General features: G+C 39.8%; 1 protein-coding gene across 2 annotated transcripts in view; it reads left to right on the forward strand.

The window, feature by feature from the left end:
• Positions 1–21,282, forward strand: part of TARS2 (threonyl-tRNA synthetase 2, mitochondrial) — a 232,674-nt gene that overhangs the window by 151,428 nt on the left and 59,964 nt on the right. For both annotated transcript variants that reach the window (XM_053705450.1, XM_053705454.1), the window contains 4 exons: positions 221–319; positions 13,051–13,217; positions 14,671–14,833; positions 16,800–16,937. In XM_053705450.1, coding sequence (XP_053561425.1) covers positions 221–319; positions 13,051–13,217; positions 14,671–14,833; positions 16,800–16,937 — 567 coding nt within the window. The remainder of the gene's footprint in view (positions 1–220; positions 320–13,050; positions 13,218–14,670; positions 14,834–16,799; positions 16,938–21,282) is intronic.

Here is a 21,282-nt window from a genome sequence, read left to right on the forward strand (position 1 = left end):
TAAATGGAGCACAAACTGTGCCAAATCAGTGAAATGGTAAGTAGACAACACTGCACATTAGTTATGTATTTAAAAGCTGACATTTAAATAATCCAAACCAATACATATTTGATGCATTAGTGTAGTTCTGAAACCTTTGTCTTGGTCCCATCTTCTATTTTAGTACTTTTGTCAAAATTCTGTATTGAATTGTGTGTTTTTGTTTCTCTCGCATTTCAAGGATCAGAGTTTATTTTTCTTTCATGACTTGAGTCCGGGAAGCTGTTTCTTCTTGCCCAGAGGAGCTCATATCTATCAGACACTGATAAACTTTATAAAGGTAATTCTATTTGTCTTGGCAGTCTCTCATTTTGCACAGATTGTTTTATAATCGGTCAGGTATAGTGAAATCTCTGCAGAATTATTGTACGAGATATCCAACCAGGTGTTTCTAGCATACTGATGTGTTTACATCTTTGCAAGTAGCCTTTGATAGAAGGTTCTTATAGGTGGGATGCAAAAAAAATGTTTTTGCTCATACGAAGTTCTGTCCTAACAAACCTTTTTTGTTGTGAGACAATCTTCTTTCTCTTCATTTTGTCAGTTTAGTTTGTAGCTTGACTACGTATAAACTAAACCTGTCAGGAACAGGTGGATGTTTATATAGGTGTCCTGAAAACCTATGGGGGTTTCTAAACATTTTATGTAGCGTGAAGCTATACATAATCCAGTAAAGACTCAAGTTATTATATAAAGAAACTGGTTTATTGCAAGTATAAACTTAGCTTAAACAATAAGGGGCAGATTATGAGTGGCTAGCTAACAGTTGCACGCAAGCGAAAAGGGATGTATCAAGGGTGTTTGCACGCGTCGGAAGTAGCGTGCGTATTACAAGCATAACGTAAACTTGATCGATTGAGCTCAATTGAATTTAACGTGCCTCTGGATAGCGCAGCCTCAGAGCTCTGGTTAACTGTTACGCTCATATAAAAGTTGTCACAAAACACATAAAATATATTTTTAAAAGTAAAGTTACACTCATAATAACACTATCTAATAAAAATTATAAAAAAAACTAAGGACTTAACAAAGAGATACATACATCTACATGTCAAAATATGTATATATATGTGTACATATGTATTTATATGTGTATATAAGTATTTACAAACATATATTACACGTATAAATACGTATGTGTAAATATATAGACATACTGTATATATGTGCTTTGGAGCCCTTTGCAGTCAAGTAGATGAAAAAGTATATTTCCATCTTAATACGAGGAGAGTCCACTGCTTCATTCCTTACTTGTGGGAATACAGAACCTGGCCACCAGGAGGAGGCAAAGACACCCCAGCCAAAGTCTTAAATCCCTCCCCCTCTCCCCTCATCCCCCAGTCATTCTTTGCCTTTCATCACAGGAGGATGGCAGAGAAGTGTCGGAAGATTCGTAGTAGTCTCTTATGGAGGGTAGTATTCTTCGCTGTGTGGACTGGAGTTTTAAGTAGCCTTGTCAGCCTCTCAGTGAGAGCATTGACGAATGTTAGGGTCTGGAGATGCAGGGAGAGTCTTTCTGCTAAACCATCCAGACTCGTATTAACTCCTAAGCAATCAATGTTGACGAGTTTCACTGCCTGCTTCTATCACTCAAGTCCATGTCAGGTGTGACACGCTTGCTAAGCACACCACTATTCAGCTTGAGGATAGTTCATTGTTTTAAGGAGTCCATGGATAAGAAGCTAGAAACTCTGTTGAGAAAGATGTTTCAGCATACAGGATTTTTATTTCAGCCTGCAACGGCGGTTGCTTCGGTGGCGGAAGCCGCTACCTATTGGTGTGACTCTCTGTCCGAGATGATCGAGGTGAAAACTCCCCTCGATGAAATCCAGGAAAGAATTAAGGCCGTGAGGGTAGCTAATTTGTTTATTTGCGATGCAAATATGCAGATTATTTGCTTGAATGCCAAGACATTAGGCTTTTATGACCTAGCCCGTAGGGCTCTGTGACTGAAGTCTTGGTCTGCTGACATGACTTAAAAATCTAGACTGCTTTCCTTTCCATTTAAGGGGAGGGTTCTTTTCGGTCCAGGACTGGACTCTATCATATCCTTGACAAAGCTGCAAAGTGAAACGTACGTCGGAACTCTTAGGAACTTTTATCTCACCACTACATCTAAATGTGCTTACTGACGCCAGGGGCGGAGTAATACATTGCCAATACAAGTTTGTGGCTGGTTGGCGGTTAAGTTTCTGCTTTCCATCCGCATCCATCCGGCTGTATGGTTTACTCCAAACTGTGATTATCGCTGTATTCTCATTCAGATCCCTTTGAACAATGGTGTTCACTCTGCATTAGTGTGACGGTTTTTAATAATTTTAATAAATTATCTTTTTATACTACTATCGTGTGAGATACTGTTTGCCTACCATTATAAAGTAGGTGTGTGCATACCATTGAGCTTGTATTAGCTCCACCAAATGTGAGTAATCATTTGTCCATTTACCACAAGTGTTTCCAGTTGATTTACAGAGTTACACTATGTTGTATTTTCTCTCTTCTCATCCCTTTTGAGGATTATTTTGAAGACATCGGTCCCAGGAGATCCCTCTAGGAACGGCCATATTCTTCCATTTATTGAATGAGCATTTTTTTAGTTCACATTTTATTACTTTTTCACATTTATGCCACTATCATATCCACGGTCAATGTGGGCAAGGGTGCCATTTTACCGCAGGATAAGAACAAACCTAAAGGACAGGGTTCTAATTTTCGTCTTTTTCGTTCAGATAAATCCCATCGCCAGCAGCCCTCCAGAAAAAGCCTGATCAGTCCAAGGGAACTTTGAAACCATCTCAATCTTGGAATAAATCCAAGCAGAACAAGATGCCCGCCGAGACAAAATCATCATGAAGGGGCGGCCCCCGATCCGTCGTATCGTGTTGGTGGCAGACTATATCTCTTTGTGGAGGCTTGGCTGGAAGATGTGCAAGACCCTTAGGTTCTGGAGGTCATTGCTCAGGGTTACATGATAGGTTTCAAATCTCATCCACCTAGGGGCAGATTCCTCTTATCAAACCTGTCTTCAAGACCAGAAAAAAACGAGATGCTTTTCTAGGGTGCGTGAGGGATCTCTACACCCTAGGAGTGATTGTACCAGTACCTCTAGCAGAGAGAGGTCTGGGATACTACTCAAATCTTTTTGTGGTCCCAGAGAAGGAGGGTACGTTTCGACCTGATTCTAGACCTAAAGTGCTTAAACAAGTTTCTGTCTGTGCCATCGCTCAAGATGGAGGCGATAAGGTCTATTCTGCCCTTAGTTCAAGAGGGACAGTTCATGACCACGATAGACTTGAAGGATGCTTACCTTCATGTGACAATACACAAGGATCTTTTCAAGTTTTTAAAATTCGCTTTTCTGGACCAGCACTTCCAGTTTGTAGCTTTTCCTTTTGGTCTGGCTACTGCTCCAAGAGTCTTTATGAAAGTTCTTGGGGCTCTGCTCACAGTGGAGAGATCCAGAGGTATTGCAGTAGTGCCTTATTTGGACGACATCCTAGTCTAGGCTACGTTCTACCGGCTGGCAGAAAACCATTTGAGAGCTCTTCTACTTCTTCTTCAATCTCATGGATGGAAGATAAATTTAGGAAAGAGTTCTCTGGTTCCCAGTATCAGAGTGGAATTCCTGGGCACGATAATAGATTCCATATCCATGAAGATATTCCTTACAGACCAGAGACGTTGCAAAATTACTTCCAATTGTCTTGCCCTCCAGACCTCCTTATGGCCATTTGTGGCTTGGTGTATGGAGGTGATTGGGCTCATGGTGTCTAGCATAGATATCATTCCATTTGCCAGGTTCCATCTCAGAAAATGGAACAGCGATCACTCTGATCTATCCCAACAGATTTCTCTGGACAACCGGTTGAGAGAATCGCTCTCTTGGTGGCTCTGTCCAGATCGCCTGGGGACATCCTTCTTGAGACCATCCTTGGATATTCTGACTACGGACGCAAGTCTATCAGGATGGGGAGCTGTTTGGGGTGACTGTTAGATAAAAAGGAGAGATAGGTGCGCTAGGCCAAACAGATAACCAAACACCCCCTTAAAAAGACAAATATCCCTACAGTTGTCTAAAATAAGATAAAAAATATACAGGTACTAAGGGAGGCGCTAAAAAGCCAAAGGTATCAAACACTTATACAGTTTATTAAAAACACATAAGCAAACAGTAGCACATGTAAAAGGGACGTCTCCCCAAGAAATACAATACTAAATAAAAACTTGATATACTAAAAAATCTAATACAATTGATAAAACTTCCACAGATCTAAAAATCATACATTATATGTATAGAGCAGTCCTAATCAGTTCGTTATAATAGGGTCAGATAGAAATGTCTTTTCTCCATACAAAAAGCAACTGAGTATGTAGTCAGCGTTTCATTAATCAAATACCACCAAGCTGCTAAATTGAATTGAACAATAGCTGCCAAACAGTGTACCTAGAAATTATACACTTAATATTCCAAAGTTCTCTTACTGTGTAAGATATCACTTAGCAAAACATTCAGCCGTGTACTTTACCAGATCCTTATCCGTAAGGTAAAGGTCTTTCCCCCTCGCCCGGTATTCACCTCGAGCGGGGCTGACTGAAACTTTTCGCCGTCTGACGTCACTGAAAGATGTTCCGGTTAGGAGAAGAAGCCGATTCCTGCGCTTACTTCTATGCCCTGTAATCACGGTCCTCTCAGATGAGCCCTGCACTTAGTGCTTATAGCACGCAAGGGATTGGATACTGGGCAATGTGATGGATATCCCAGAATTTCTGCCAAACACAAGTCCTACAGATGATATGCTCCTAATTAGGAGAAGAATGGTTCTAAATGTATAACCCGGGTTATTGTATAGGAATCAAAAGAGATGTAGAATGTTGTCACAGAAATAAAAACAACAACACTGCCAACACACACGACGCGTTTCGCTACAAACTTGATAAAGCCCATAGGAGGGCGAAACGCGTTGTGTGTGTTGGCAGTGTTGTTGTTTTTATTTCTGTGACAACATTCTACATATCTTTTGATTCCTATACAATAACCCGGGTTATACATTTGGAACCATTCTTCTCCTAATTAGGAGCATATCATCTGTAGGACTTGTGTTTGGCAGAAATTCTGGGATATCCATCACATTGCCCAGTATCCAATCCCTTGCGTGCTATAAGCACTAAGTGCAGGGCTCATCTGAGAGGACCGTGATTACAGGGCATAGAAGTAAGCGCAGGAATCGGCTTCTTCTCCTAACCGGAACATCTTTCAGCGACGTCAGACGCCGAAAAGTTTCAGTCAGCCCCGCTCGAGGTGAATACCGGGCGAGGGGCAAAGACCTTTACCTCACGGATAAGGATCTGGTAAAGTACACGGCTGAATGTTTTGCTAAGTGATATCTTACACAGTAAGAGAACTTTGGAATATTAAGTGTATAATTTCTAGGTACACTGTTTGGCAGCTATTGTTCAATTCAATTTAGCAGCTTGGTGGTATTTGATTAATGAAACGCTGACTACATACTCAGTTGCTTTTTGTATGGAGAAAAGACATTTCTATCTGACCCTATTATAACGAACTGATTAGGACTGCTCTATACATATAATGTATGATTTTTAGATCTGTGGAAGTTTTATCAATTGTATTAGATTTTTTAGTATATCAAGTTTTTATTTACCGTATTGTCCCGAGTATAGGCCGCACTTTTTTCCCCTAATGCAAGCCTTTAAATTAGGGATGCGGCCTATACTTGGGGTGTTACACAATTTGAAGCAGTTGGCTCTTTACAGAGTATCCCGTCTGCCCGCCCCCCACTGTGATGTCAAACACACACGGAACTTGGCTGTACACACGCCGGCGCGCTGTAGGGATCCCTCACCGTCTCATCTTCACGACCGCTTGGAGCGCTTATGAATGCCGTGGGTGAGGTATTCGAGTCTTGAATGTCATAAGGTGGGTCCCCAAGATCAACACTTGTATTACCAGCGTGTGACTAGGTGTGTGTAACTCGTGATTTTTGCATCAGTGTTGGATGTGGATTACATTGTGAGGATTTTTGCAGGGGGCAGAGTGAAAGGAGAGTGTGCCGCACAGGGAAACTTTGTGGAGGATTTCTTTCAATAACAGTGACGGTAGATTGTATAACTACACATGTACGGTATACCAGTATTTTTATGATCACTGAAATGGCCCTTATTAAGGATTAATACGATAATACCGGTAAAACAAAATACAGTAAAAATAAAATCAAATACCGTAAAGTCAAGTCCCCAAGTACTGGTAAATGATTCTTTATTCCATGGTACGTTAAAAAACAGGATAAAAAAGGAATACTAGTTTAAAAAACGTCTTCCTTTTTTTTGTATCCTGTTTTTTTCAAGCACCATGGAATAAAGAATCATTTTTACAGTATACTGTATTCTACTTTGAGTTTCTTCTTTTTTTTTTTTACTAGAGTGGATATTGGCAGCCTGTGTAATGTAATTTCTTTAAAATGGCACCAAACTTTAAGGGTGCGGCTTATAATCAGGTGCGGCCTATACTCAGGACAATACGGTAGTATTGTATTTCTTGGGGAGACATCCCTTTTACATGTGCTACTGTTTGCTTATGTGTTTTTAATAAACTGTATAAGTGTTTGATACCTTTGGCTTTTTAGCGCCTCCCTTAGTACCTGTATATTTTTTAGCTGTTTGGGGTGCCAGGAAGGCACGGGGCCGGTGGACTCAAGAGGAATCTCTTCTCCCGATCAACATTCTGGAACTTCGAGCAATCTTCAATGCTCTGAAGGCTTGGCCTCTTCTGGGTTCATCCCAGTTTAACAGATTTCAACCATCAGGGGGGAATGAGAAGCTCCCTAGCCATGAAGTATCTCGGAATCTGGACTGGAAGCCCATAACTGCTCGCTGTCAGTGATCCACATTCCGGGTGTGGACAACTGGGAGGCGGACTATCTCAGAAGACAATCGTTTCATCCGGTGGAATGGTCTTTCCATCCCAAGGTGTTTGCGGAGATTTGCAACAGATAGGGAACGCCAGAGATAGGTCTTATGGCGTCCAGACTCAATACCAAACTACCCAGATACTGGTCGCGGTCCAGGGATCCCCAGGCAGAGCTGATGTGTTAGCAGTGCCTTGGGGTTTCAACCTAGTTTACATTTTTCCACCGTTACCACTTCTTCTTTGGGTAGTGGCCTGCAACAAGCAGGAGCAAACCTCGACTATTCTAATTACTCCATTGTGGCCGCGAAGGATGTGGTTTGCGGACCTGGTGGGGATGTCATCATCTCCTCCATGGAGGTTACCTTGTCGCAGAGATCTGCTGGAACAGGGTCCCTTTGTTAATCAAAATCTAGATTCTCTGAGGCTGACTGCATGGGGATTGAACGCTTAGTCGTACCCAAGAGAGGGTTTTCTGAGAGAGTGATTGATACTCTCATTCAAGCTAGAAAGCTGGTCATCCGTCGCATCTATCATAGGGTGTGGAGGACCTACTTATTCTGGTGTGAAGAACGTGGATTCCCATGGCATAAGGTCAAGGTGTCAAGGATTCTTTCCTTTCTCCAAGATGGTTTGGAGAAGGGACTTGCTGCAAGTTCCTTAAAGGGACAGATCTCTGCTCTTTCTGTGTTACTACACAGGAGGCTCGCTGAGCTCCCTGATATTCAATATTTTGTTTAGGCTCTGTCTAGAATCGGGCCTATGTTTAGACATTCCGCTCCTCCTTTGAGTTGGAATTTGGTTCCTAAGGTTCTGCAGAGGGCTCCGTTTGAGCCCATGCATTCTGTGGACATTAAATTACTTTCTTGGAAGGTTCTTTTTCTACTGGCTATTGCTTCGGCACGCAGAGTCTTTGAGATGGCGGCCTTGCAATGTGAGTCTCCCTACCTATTTTTCATGCTGATAAGGCTGTTCTTCGCACTGGGTTGGGTTTTCTCCCTAAGGTTGTGTCTGATCACAACATCTATGGAATGCAAAGGTTCATCCTTCCTTGTGTCCTAATCCTTCTTCGAAGGAACGATTACTTCATAATTTGGATGTGGTTCGGGCTTTGAAATTCTATCTTCAGGCTACGAAGGATTTTAGACAGACTTCGGCATTGTTTGTTGTCTATTCTGGGAAGCGCAGTGGGCAGAAGGCTGGTTGAGGAGCATTATCCACTTAGCATATGAAACAGCGGGACATAAGCATCCTCAGAGGATTACGGCTCATTCAACTAGAGCTGTGGCTTCTTCTTGGGCCTTCAAGAATGAGGCCTCTATGGAGCAGACTTGTAGGGCGACTACCTGGTCCTCCTTACATACTTTTTCAAAGTTTTACAAATTTGATGTTTTTGCTTCGGCTGAAGCATCTTTTGGGAGAAAGGTTTTGCAGGCTGTGGTGCCCTCAGAATAGGGTCCTCCTCTCTTTTACCCTCCCGTTTTCATTCAGTGTCCTCTAGAGCTTGGGTATATGTTTCCCACAAGTAAGGAATGAAGTCAGGGACTCTCCTCATATTAAGATGGAAAACATAAATTATGCTTACCGGATAATTACCTTTCCATCTGTATGAGGAGAGTCCACGGCCCCCGCCCTTTTTCACCGTTGGGCGGACCTAAATTTTGTTTTGTTTTTCTGGCAGCATTTATACCCTGATATTTCTCCTACTGTTCCTTGTTCCCTCAGCAGAATGACTGGGAATGAGGGGAGTAAGGAGAAGTATTTAAGCCTTTTGCTGGGGTTTCTTTGCCTCCTCCTGGTGGCCAGGTTCTGTATTCCCACAAGTAAGGAATGAAGCCGTGGACTCTCCTTATGCAGATGAAAAGAAAATTATCTGGTAAGCATAATTTATGTTTTATGCAATATTCATATTTAATAAAGTTTTTATGTATTTACTGTAAATATTTCCCATTCCAATGTGCTTCACATAGGGGAATATGTTTTAAGTATTTATAAATACATATTCCTGTAGATATCTATACCTATATATAATCCATATAGATATACATACAGTAGGTATATATATATATATATATATATATATATATATTGTACCAAAATACCATCATATATATATATATATATATATATATATATATATATATATAAAAATAAACAGAACATATTCAATAAAACATTTTCTGTGTGAAGAACGTTGGAATGGGAAATATTAATATTTCATGTCAGGTCCCCCCCCCCCCACACACACACTTTTCTTGCTCCATTGCATTCTAAGGGGCAATATGTTGACACAGACGCAATATTTGAAGTTCGGCTTTTTGTGCGCATTGGTTAGCGTGCAAGCGAAAACATTTTACTTTCAACTTGTAATAAGAGCGCTACCTGATGCACGCAAAAAGAGTTAGCACATGAACGGGAGCAATAAATAACGTTCCACTCATAATCTAGCCCCAAGTGTATAAATTTAGTTTAAACAATAGGTTTAAAAGGACCTGGACACTAAGATACTAAGATGCTGCTCCTGAGCCTGCCCAGGTATGTTTTTTTTTTTTGCAAAGGATAGTAATAGCAAAGCAAATTAGATAATGGGAGTGAAAATGGAAAATGTTTTGCTCTATATAATCATGAAAGAAAAAACTTTGGGTTTCTGGCTTTTTAAGTTTTGAAAACTTGATTCCACCTCTTCTGTATTGTCTTTCTTCAGTTTTTGGGTCAGGTGTTTAAAAAAATAATTCTTGTGGTGTCCTTTTTTATTTTCAAATATGAGATGTGACTGTGCTTCAATTAATTATTGATCATCCAGTCATATAGAGTTGTGTATAGTCTATTTCTCTTGTAAGGTGTATCCAGTCCACGGATCATCCATTACTTGTGGGATATTCTCCTTCCCAACAGGAAGCTGCAAGAGGATCACCCACAGCAGAGCTGTCTATATAGCTCCTCCTCTAACTGCCACTCCCAGTCATTCTCTTGCAGCTCTCGACAAGAAAGGAAGTAGCTGGAGAGATGTGGTGTTTTTATATAGTTTATCTACAGACCAATCTTAGATCTCAAGATCCTAAACAAATTTCTCAGGGTCCCATCTTTCAAGATGGAGACTATTCGAACCATCCTACCTATGATCCAGGAGGGTCAATACATGACTACCGTGGACTTAAAGGATGCTTATCTTCACATTCCGATACACAAAGATCATCATCGGTTTCTCAGATTCGCCTTCCTAGACAGGCATTACCAGTTTGTGGCTCTTCCCTTTGGGTTAGCTACAGCACCAAGAATCTTTACCAAGGTTCTGGGGTCACTTCTGGCGGTCCTAAGGCCGCAGGGCATAGCAGTAGCCCCTTACTTAGACGACATTCTGATACAGGCGTCGAATTTCCAAATTGCCAAGTCCCATACGGACATTGTTCTGGCATTCCTGAGGTCTCATGGGTGGAAAGTGAACGAAAAGAAGAGTTCTCTATCCCCTCTCACAAGAGTTTCCTTCCTGGGAACTCTGATAGATTCTGTAGAAATGAGGATTTACCTGACAGAGGCCAGGTTGTCAAAACTTCTAAATTCCTGCCGTGTTCTTTATTCTACTTCTCGCCCTTCGGTGGCTCAGTGTATGGAAGTAATCGGCTTAATGGTAGCGGCAATGGACATAGTGCCGTTTGCCCGCCTACATCTCAGACCGCTGCAACTCTGCATGCTCAGTCAGTGGAATGGGGATTACACAGATTTGTCCCCTCTACTAAATCTGGATCAAGAGACCAGGGATTCTCTTCTCTGGTGGCTATCTCGAGTCCATCTGTCCAAAGGTATGACCTTCCGCAGGCCAGTTTGGACAATAGTAACAACAGATGCCAGCCTTCTGGGCTGGGGGGCAGTCTGGAACTCTCTGAAGGCTCAGGGGTCATGGACTCAGGAGGAGGCTCTCCTTCCGATAAACATTCTGGAACTAAGAGCGATATTCAATGCTCTTCAGGCTTGGCCTCAGCTAGCGGCAGTGAGGTTCATCAGATTTCAGTCGGACAACATCACGACTGTAGCTTACATCAACCATCAAGGGGGAACAAGGAGTTCCCTAGCGAAGTTGGAGGTTTCAAAGATAATTCGTTGGGCAGAGATTCACTCTTGCCACCTATCAGCTATCCATATCCCAGGAGTGGAGAACTGGGAGACGGATTTTCTAAGTCGACAGACTTTTCATCCAGGGGAGTGGGAGCTCCATCCGGAGGTGTTTGCACAGTTGATTCAACGTTGGGGCAAACCAGAACTGGATCTCATGGCGTCTCGCCAGAACGCCAAGCTTCCTTGTTACGGATCCAGGTCCAGGGATCCCAAGGCAGCGCTGATAGATTCTCTAGCAGTGCCTTGGTCCTTCAACCTGGCTTATGTGTTTCCACCGTTTCCTCTGCTCCCTCGTCTGATTGCCAAGGTCAAGCAGGAGAGAGCATTGGTGATTTTGATAGCACCTGCGTGGCCACGCAGGACTTGGTATGCAGATCTGGTGGACATGTCATCCTTTCCACCATGGACTCTGCCTCTGAGACAGGACCTTCTACTTCAGGGTCCTTTCAACCATCCAAATCTAATTTCTCTGCGGCTGACTGCTTGGAGATTGAACGCTTGATTTTATCAAAGTGTGGTTTCTCCGAGTCGGTCATTGATACCTTAATACAGGCACGAAAGCCTGTCACCAGGAAAATCTATCATAAGATATGGTGTAAATATCTTCATTGGTGTGAATCCAAGGGTTACTCACGGTGTAAGGTCAGGATTCCTAGGATATTATCTTTTCTCCAAGATGGATTGGTGAAGGGTTTGTCAGCGAGTTCCTTAAAGGGACAGATTTCTGCTCTGTCTATTCTTTTGCACAAACGTCTGGCTGAGGTTCCAGACGTGCAGGCGTTTTGTCAGGCTTTAGTCAGAATTAAGCCTTTGTTTAAACCTGTTGCTCTGCCTTGGAGTTTAAATTTAGTTCTTAAGGTTCTTCAAGGGGTTCCGTTTGAACCTTTGCATTCCATAGATATTAGGCTCTTGTCTTGGAAAGTTTTGTTTTTAGTAGCTATCTCCTCGGCTCGAAGAGTTTCGGAGTTATCCGCTTTACAATGCGATTCTCCTTATCTCATTTTTCATTCCGATAAGGTAGTGTTCCGTACCAAACCTGGTTTTCTACCTAAGGTGGTATCTAATAAAAATATCAATCAGGAGATTGTTGTACCGTCACTGTGTCCTAATCCTTCTTCAAAGAAGGAACGTCTTTTACACAATCTTGACGTGGTTCGTGCTTTAAAGTTTTTTTTACAAGCTACTAAAGATTTTCGTCAAACATCTGCATTGTTTGTTGTCTACTCTGGACAGAGGAGAGGCCAAAAGGCTTCGGCAACTTCACTTTCTTTTTGGCTAAGGAGTATAATACGCTTAGCTTATGAGACTGCTGGCCAGCAGCCTCCTGAAAGGATTACAGCTCATTCTACTAGCGGTAGCTTCCACATGGGCTTTTAAGAATGAGGCTTCTGTTTAACAGATTTGTAAGGCGGCGACTTGGTCTTCGCTTCATACTTCTTCAAAATTCTATAAATTTGATACTTTTGCTTCTTCGGAGGCTATTTTTGGGAGAAAGGTTTTGCAGGCAGTGGTACCTTCCGTTTAAGTACCTGCCTTGTCCCTCCCTTCATCCGTGTCCTATAGCTTTGGTATTGGTATCCCACAAGTAATGGATGATCCGTGGACTGGATACACCTTACAAGAGAAAACTAAATTTATGCTTACCTAATAAATTTATTTCTCTTGTGGTGTATCCAGTCCACGGCCCGCCCTGTCATTTTAAGGCAGGTGTGTTTTATTTTTAAACTACAGTCACCACTGCACCCTATGGTTTCTCCTTTCTCTTGCTTGTCTTCGGTCGAATGACTGGGAGTGGCAGTTATAGGAGGAGCTATATAGACAGCTCTGCTGTGGGTGATCCTCTTGCAGCTTCCTATTGGGAAGGAGAATATCCCACAAGTAATGGATGATCCGTGGACTGGATACACCACAAGAGAAATAAATGTATCAGGTAAGCATAAATTTTGTTTTTATTTCTTTTTGACCCCATGCAGAGTGAATACAGAAAACGTGGATTTGTAGAGGTAATAACACCAAACTTGTATAACAACAAACTCTGGGAAACCTCTGGCCACTGGGAGCACTACAGTAAGAACATGTTCTCTTTTGCTGTGGAGGATGAAACCTTTTCTTTGAAGCCTATGAACTGCCCTGGACACTGGTAAGTCTGTGTGATTAGAAATGGCAAATTGTAGACATATTTACCTTTATTATGTCCACAGTACACCAAGAATCTACAAGCATGTTTGTTACAGTGCATGCTGTGTTAGATCATTCACATGGAGTAGATAGAAATCCCCCAGATCCCCACCCCTTCCACTATATCTATATCTATCTATATATATATATATATATATATATATATATATATATATATAAGTTGATTTTATTTCAGCCTTTGTTTGTCAAAATATACAGTATTTCTCAAGCAGAGAAATTTGATTGCTATTATATAGTAAAAATCAAAACCAATTTTCAAGAATTCTCCCACCATTTTGCCTTAATTAACTCTGTTTGTCATTGATTCTACAAGTTTAATTTTACAATCCACACTATTCCAGAAACTCATTTAGAGCATCCCAGAGAGAGTTTAGTGACTGTGTGTTCTGACTTTCTCCTTTTCAAATGCTCCCAAAGATGTTCAATGGGGTTGTGGTCCAGTAATTGTAAGCCTTTTAAATTAGCACTCCTTGATTCCTTGGGCTTCAGGTACACCTGGTACAGCTTTGATGTGTGTCTAGGGTCATTGTTCTACAAGCCTAAAAAACATCCATTCTTCAAAAAAAACAAAACAGTAATGGATGTCAAATGCTTCTGAGAGATGACAACAAAGAAAATAAGTTTCTCTATTTAAGGCATCTTAAATATGGGTCAATAATTTAGACAGCGCAAAATCAGCAAAGGTTTGCTCAAAACATTTTTTTGGATGTTTGTAGTTAGCCTAATGTCAAGGGTAGCAGTGTTTTTATGGCTTTGTCATTGATTCATTGAGACTAGTTTTATAAATCTGACATTTTGAATCTACTATCTTTTTATGACATTGCTTTGATTGTATAATTCCCAGAATGTTTTGACCTAGGATTATATTTTTAATTTAGAAATCTTAAAGGAAGGAATTCTAGATTTTAGTTCTCTTATTGACTCAAATAAACCTCTATGTGAGCTTAAAGGGACATGAAACCCCATTTTTGATGATTCAGATGTACAATTTTCAACAACTTTTAAATTTACTTTTATTACTAATTTTCTTTCAATGAAATACTGGGAGCAAGCTGAACACATTGGTAAGCCAAAGATAAAAGGTATATATGTGCAGCCACCAATCAGCAGCTAGCTCCCAACTCCTGAACAAAGCAAATTAGTTATTAAAAGTAGTTTGGAAAGTTGGGTTTAACCTTATCTGCCTTGATCTTGTCTTATTCATTTATCCGCAAATGTTTAGCCCTTTTTCCAACCCCTGGAAATTAACTAGGTATTTTCTGAAAAATATGTAACTTTTGTGTGATAGAAAGGAAGTAGTTTCACTTTTAACTCAAAAATTAACATTTCAGCTTCATGTTTTAAGTCGGTTTTAAGGACTATGATTAAATACATTTTTGGGTTACTTTTTGAAGCTTAATTTTTGACCACCGGCCTCGCTCTTGGAGAGAACTTCCACTGAGACTAGCAGATTTTGGTGTTCTGCATCGGAATGAGGTCTCTGGATCCCTTTCAGGACTAACACGAGTCCGGCGTTTCCAGCAGGATGATGCCCATATATTCTGCACTATGGACCAGGTATTCTATTCATCTTCAGAAAAGTATCTATGACTTTTAAGCAAATAACTTGGAATGTATAGTATAATGACTAACACATGTAAAATGTAAGGTATTTATCTTCTGCTGCAGAATATGTTTATGTGAGGATATGGATTTACTTGGCTTAGAATTTAGAAGCTCCTTCAAGTCAAATATTTAATAACCTCATTTTCTCCATGAGCGCTGTCCATCTCTTGTGGTCTTAAATTTATTCTGTTTAAAATAGATGATCTAGACTTGGCCAAAATATTTATACAGATGTTCCATCTCATTCTGAATCTCTCACGTTTATCAGGATTGTTTTTTGAGAATTTCAGATTGGAATTTTGTTTCCCTTCTTTCTAATCATGTGGCTCTAGGATAGTTGGTACTTCAAATTTGGGCGATTACCTAGTTAAAGAATCATCTGAGTAAAAAGTAACTGGGTGTTATTTTTGCAGTACTTACTTTGTCTACAGTTGTCAATCCAATTTCTTAAATAAACTCCTGTCCTAGTCAAATTCTTAGAACCAATTCTGGATCTTTAAAATAATCCAACATATTTACCTAAGCCATCCATGTGTTTCACAGAGTCAACATATTTACATATATATTTGGTCTATGAAGGACACAACCTTAAAAAATCCATGTCACATCCAATCTATATTTTCATACAAGACTGATTAGTTGTTTGGAATGGATAGATTCTAGAAGGAATGATATTTACCACAAGCAGACTGAACAGTAACATCTCTTATGGTAATCTATTTCGCTATACAAAACTGGAGTATTTCTCTTCAGCTTTATTATGTTTTTGTAACCAAATTGTCTAAATGTGGCATAAATAAATCTCATCATCAAGGGGTTACATGCTACCAATTGGCATAAAGCAAGCAGTAGCATTTCTTCAGTTTGGCAGAATACACCTTATTGGGACATTGACTCAATTGTTTTATTTGTAATACATTTTTGAATGTTATCTTTTAAATTGAAATGTGTTTTTTGTTTTCTTTTAAAAATGCCCCTATCCTGAACAAACCAATCTCACCTGGGCTGGTGAAAAACTGGCTTCTCCTCAAATACAGGCATTTTTATCTAATCAAACACGTTTTACAAATAATTATGTACTTGTGTCAACAATTCCTTGTTTAAATCTCATTTTTAAGTTGCGTACAATTGCACCTGTCTTTTGTGTTGCTGAAAAAGTTTTTGAATGTAGTTTCAAGTTATGTCAATTTAAAGAATTATTCCACAAATTCTCAAAAGGTGGAATAATGTTGATGGTGTATTCATTTTATATTGCACATATTTATATTTACAAGTTCTAAACCCCAAATCCAGGTTTGCTGTTGAATTTTTTTGTATCCTCTACCCTTATGAATTACAATAGAGGCAATGACTTATGGGGTTAATTACAAGTTTTACCATCTACATTTAATACAACTTTTTATGTGCGACAATTTATATGGCATATTGTAAATTCATCTAAACACCTATGTGGATGCCCAACTGCTATTAAAAGTTGTTAAGTGTAATATGATTCCTATTTTTACAGCACACACAAAAATTATACACAGCTCACAGTGTAAAACGCGCCTTTAGATCTTCCTGTTGTGAATCCCATAGCACTTATCGATAGTTTTAGATCATCTCAACTCAATGGGGTACTTTAGTTGATTACTGGGCCAGGAGAGAGACGTGGGGTATTTATTAAAAAAGACAAGACCAAAAGTTATTTCATTTAAAAAAAAAGTTTGAATTCCAAGTGAAACTGCTATCTTAGTAATGATGATCTGCAAGTGCTGTCCTAAGAAGAAATTCATTAGTCAGAATATATATAAACCTTTTTTTTCTGTGCTGTTTGTGTGAGTTAAAATCTCCCCTTACTGCAAACTTTATTATTGCTGACTATAATCTAAAAAGTTTTACTAAAATAATTACACTTTATATTTTCCATCAAAATTAGCTTGAAGAAGAAATCGGCGGCTGTCTGGACTTTCTCCGTGCTGTGTATTCTGTTTTTGGCTTTACATTTAAATTGTTCCTTTCAACCAGACCTGAGAAGTATTTGGGAGAAGAGGTGGTCTGGCAGAAAGCCGAAGCGGTAAGGGTTCCTATTAGCATTTTCTTTATTTGCATTTTTTTATTAGTAGATCTGCAAAAAAAGTCACATTCTAAAAACAATACAATCAGAGTGCAGGTTGTAGAAGGTAAGTCTGAAACACTGTAATCTATGTATAATTTTATGGTATTGACTATGTCAGACTGAATAAATGACTGCTCTCCTGGTACTTTTTCTATGGCTCTGAAAATAATTATAAAAATAGAAAAAGAGAATGGAAGAATACATAAACTACTTGCCCTAGGTAACACCATACTAACACACTAACTCTAAACTGTTGGCAACAAAAGTGAGTACACCCCTGGGCCCAATTAGCCATTTTTCCCTCCCTGATGTCATGTGACTAGTTAGTGTTACAAGGTCTCAGGTGTAAATGGGGAGCAAGTGTGTTAAATTTGGTTATCGCTCTCACACTCTCTCATACAGGTCACTGGAAGTTCAACATGGCACCTTATGGCAAAGAACTCTCTGAGAATCTGAAAAAAAGATTTGTTGCTCTACATAAAGATGGCCTAGGCTATAAGAAGATTGCCAAGACCCTAAAACTGAGCTGCAGCACGGTGGGCAAGACCATACATCGATTTCACAGGACAGGTTCCCCTCAGGACAGGCCTCGCCATGGTCGACCAAAGAAGTTGAGTGCACATGCTCAGCGTCATATCCAGAAGTTGTCTTTGGGAAATAGATGTATGAGTGCTGCCAGCATTCCTGCAGAGGTTGAAGTGATGCGGGGTCAGCCTGTCAGTGCTAAGACCATACACCGCACACTGCATCAAAGTGATCTGCATGGCTGTCATCCCAGAAGGAAGCCTCTTCTAAAGATGATGCACAAGAAAGCCTGCAAACAGTTTGATGAAGACAAGCAGACTAAGGACATGGATTACTGGAACCATATCCTGTGGTCCGATGAGACCAAGATAAACTTATTTGGTCCAGATGGTGTCGAGCGTGTGTGGTGGCAACCAGGTGAGGAGTACAAAGACAAGTGTCTCTTGCCTACAGTCAAGCATGGTGGTGGGAGTGTCATTGTCTGGGCCTGCATGAGTGCTGCCGGTAATGGGGAGGTACAGTTCATTGAGGGAACCATGAATGCCAACATGTATTGTGACATACTGAAGCAGAGCATGATCCCTATCCCTTCGGAGACTGGGCCGCAGGGCAGTATTCCAACATGATGACCCCAAACACACATCCAAGACAGCCACTGCCTTGCTAAAGAAGCTGAGGGTAAAGGTGATGGACTGGCAAAGCATGTCTCCAGACCTAAACCCTATTGAGCATCTGTGGGGCATCCTCAAATGGAAGGTGGGGGACCGCAAGGTCTCTAACATCCACCAGCTCTGTGATGTCATCATGGAGGAGTGGAAGAGGACGCCAGTGGCAACCTGTGAAGCTCTGGTGAACTCCATGCCCAAGAGGGTTAAGGCAGTGTTGGAAAATAATGGTGGCCACACAAAATATTGACACATTGGGCCCAATTTGGACATTTCCACTTAGGGGTGTACTCACTTTTGTTGCCAATGGTTTAGACATTAATGGCTGTGTGAGTTATTTTGAGGGGGCAGCAAATTTACACTGTTATACAGGCTGTACACTCACTACATTACATTGTAGCAAAGTGTAATTTCTTCACTGTTGTCACATGAAAAGATATAATAAAATATTTACAAACATGTGAGGGGTGTACTTACTTTTGTGATATACTGTGTGTGTATATATATATATATGTATATATATATATATATATATATATATATATATATATATATATATATATATATATATATTCTTTCCAGATTTTTTTCCCAGATTGGAGCTTTTATGGCCAGGGTAAAGCTTCAGCTTTCATCCAAGCTATATTAGCATGAGGTGAAACCTGCCCTTATTACTGATGCATGGGCGCAGTATGTGATTGGATAAGATTATCTGGTAGAGTTCAGTAGGGGTCTACCAAATAAATTGGTTTATCATCTCCTAGCACCTACAGACCATATGCAGTGTCTTTTGACATGCCTCAAGTTGGTTTATTTGATTAAACACTGTAAAATGCCCTCTTTTAGATGCAACAACATAACAAATGACCTTTGTGCCTCTTTAAGTTTGATCATTTCCCTTTGCAGCCAAGTATGCTATTTAGGCAATATATATATATTTAAGAATGTATCTTTATTGCCCCAGAATTATAAATCTAAACGTTATTGGAATTTTGGGCTTATCATCTGTGAAATTCTTAGAGCAATTGAATGGCAGGCCCTGGGATTTTTTACCGCATCATACTCATAATCATTATGATAAAAGGGTTTTGTTGAAAGTTCCAGAGTTCCTAGTGTCTGCATTAAAGCATTATAGTGAGTCAGCTTAGTCTTCACTCCATTTGTTCTTGAAACACAAGAAGTTGGATGTTAGGGCCCCAGTAGAAAAATTTGACTGTTTTATTTGCTGCATTACAGAACAAATAAAGTGGTTGATCACTAAAACTAAAAACTAATCCAATGATTATCAACAGAAAAACAACATTGTCGGGATTGTTGTAGATAAATAGTTTGTGTTTTTTTTTTGTTTTTTTTTTTAGAGGTTTGTGATCAACCCCAATATTTTTTCTTTATATTACATGTATATGGGTCTAGCTTTTTGATATTTTTACCCATTATTGGCCAGATTACAAATGGAGTGGTATTTATCGCTCGCTTGCACACTAACTCCGCTAGAAGTAAGCTTTTTGCACGCGTCAGTTAGCGTTCGCATTACAAGTTGAAAGTAAAACATTTTCGCTTGTGCGATAACCCGGTTCACACAAAAACGTAGAATTTTACGACCATGTTAACAAATTCCCCCATAGAAGTCAATAGAGCAAGAAAAGTGTGTGTGTGTGTGGGGGGGGGGGGGTCATCCTACTCGCTTGCAAAGCCGATCGCATATTCTCAGGTGCCCTAACCCAACATGAAAATATAAAAATATGAATATTTTCACATTCCAATGTTCATCAGATAGCAGAATATGTGCTATTTATTTATAAATATTTCTACATATATCTAATGGTATTTTGGTAATATATATATATATATATATATATATATATATATATATGTATACATATGTATTTATGTGTTTATATGAGTATATATGTCTGTAAATACATATATACACATAAATACAACCGTACTCCCATATAAATAAATATATATACATACAGTGTGTGTGTGTGTGTGTGTGTATATATATATATATATATATATATATATATATATATATATGTAGGATTAAGTAAAATGTGTCTCCTTAGAGACCTGAGTTGACACAAGTGTTACTCTGAAGTGGGCGCTGGTCAGAAAGGTTATAGGAGATAATGGCTGCTATATAAGACAAATACTGGGAGGGTTGTAAAGCCCTAGACAGTAAGAGTAAATATATATTCAAAAGGTGGATACAGCGCCTATATGTCCAGTATACTGTAGGGGTATGTGAGGAGTATATGTTATAACAAAAAGAAGAAAAGTAAAAAGTACAATAATGTAAGAAGTACAATATTAAAAGAAAGTAAATAAAAAATAAAAAAATATTATAATAAAAAATATATTGACATAAAACAATAAATAATGAATGAAAGTCCAGCTAAAGATGGCATATAAAATATATGAACTTAGAAATAGTGTTCATAGAAGTCCTGGAGATGATATAATTCATAATAAGTCTCCAGATGTAGTAGTTATATAGATTATAGTTGGTATATACTACCCTTACCAGATATTACCTCAATCGAATGAGGTAAGTATGCCGCACTGGGGGTATATATAGATGATTGGATTTCCTCCTTGTATTCTGCTGTGGTGCCTCTTGTGATGTTCGTTAACCTCTTGGAGTATGCAGGGATATGTTTCTGAAGGTGAGTTGATCCCTTGCACTTCCTATGGGTTAGTGGTTGGCCTCTTGGAGTGCTCTTTCTGTTCTGGTATTGACTTTCCGGCAGCTTGCACCCCTGCAGCCTGAGCACTTGGTACGCTCTGTTCTCCCCCGGACTTGGCAGTCACTTCCGCGTCTGTAGCGGCTTGGATCTTGGGACACTAACGTGTAACGTAGACTCATATATTAGAAAGTAGTGTTTTCTAAATCTTTATATTTGTGTATCTTGCTAATGGACGATGTTAGCAATTAGGCATATGTATATCTAGAGGCAAATATGAAGAGCCGATTTCCATGCTTCTTGAAGCTAAGATGGCTGCTCATCTTAGCTTCAAGAAGCATGGAAGTGACTGCCAAGTCCGGGGGAGAACAGAGCGTACCAAGTGCTCAGGCTGCAGGGGTTCAAGCTGCCGGAAAGTCAATACCA

This window comes from Bombina bombina, chromosome 1 (genome assembly GCF_027579735.1).
Source record: "Bombina bombina isolate aBomBom1 chromosome 1, aBomBom1.pri, whole genome shotgun sequence".
Classification (NCBI taxonomy): domain Eukaryota; kingdom Metazoa; phylum Chordata; class Amphibia; order Anura; family Bombinatoridae; genus Bombina; species Bombina bombina.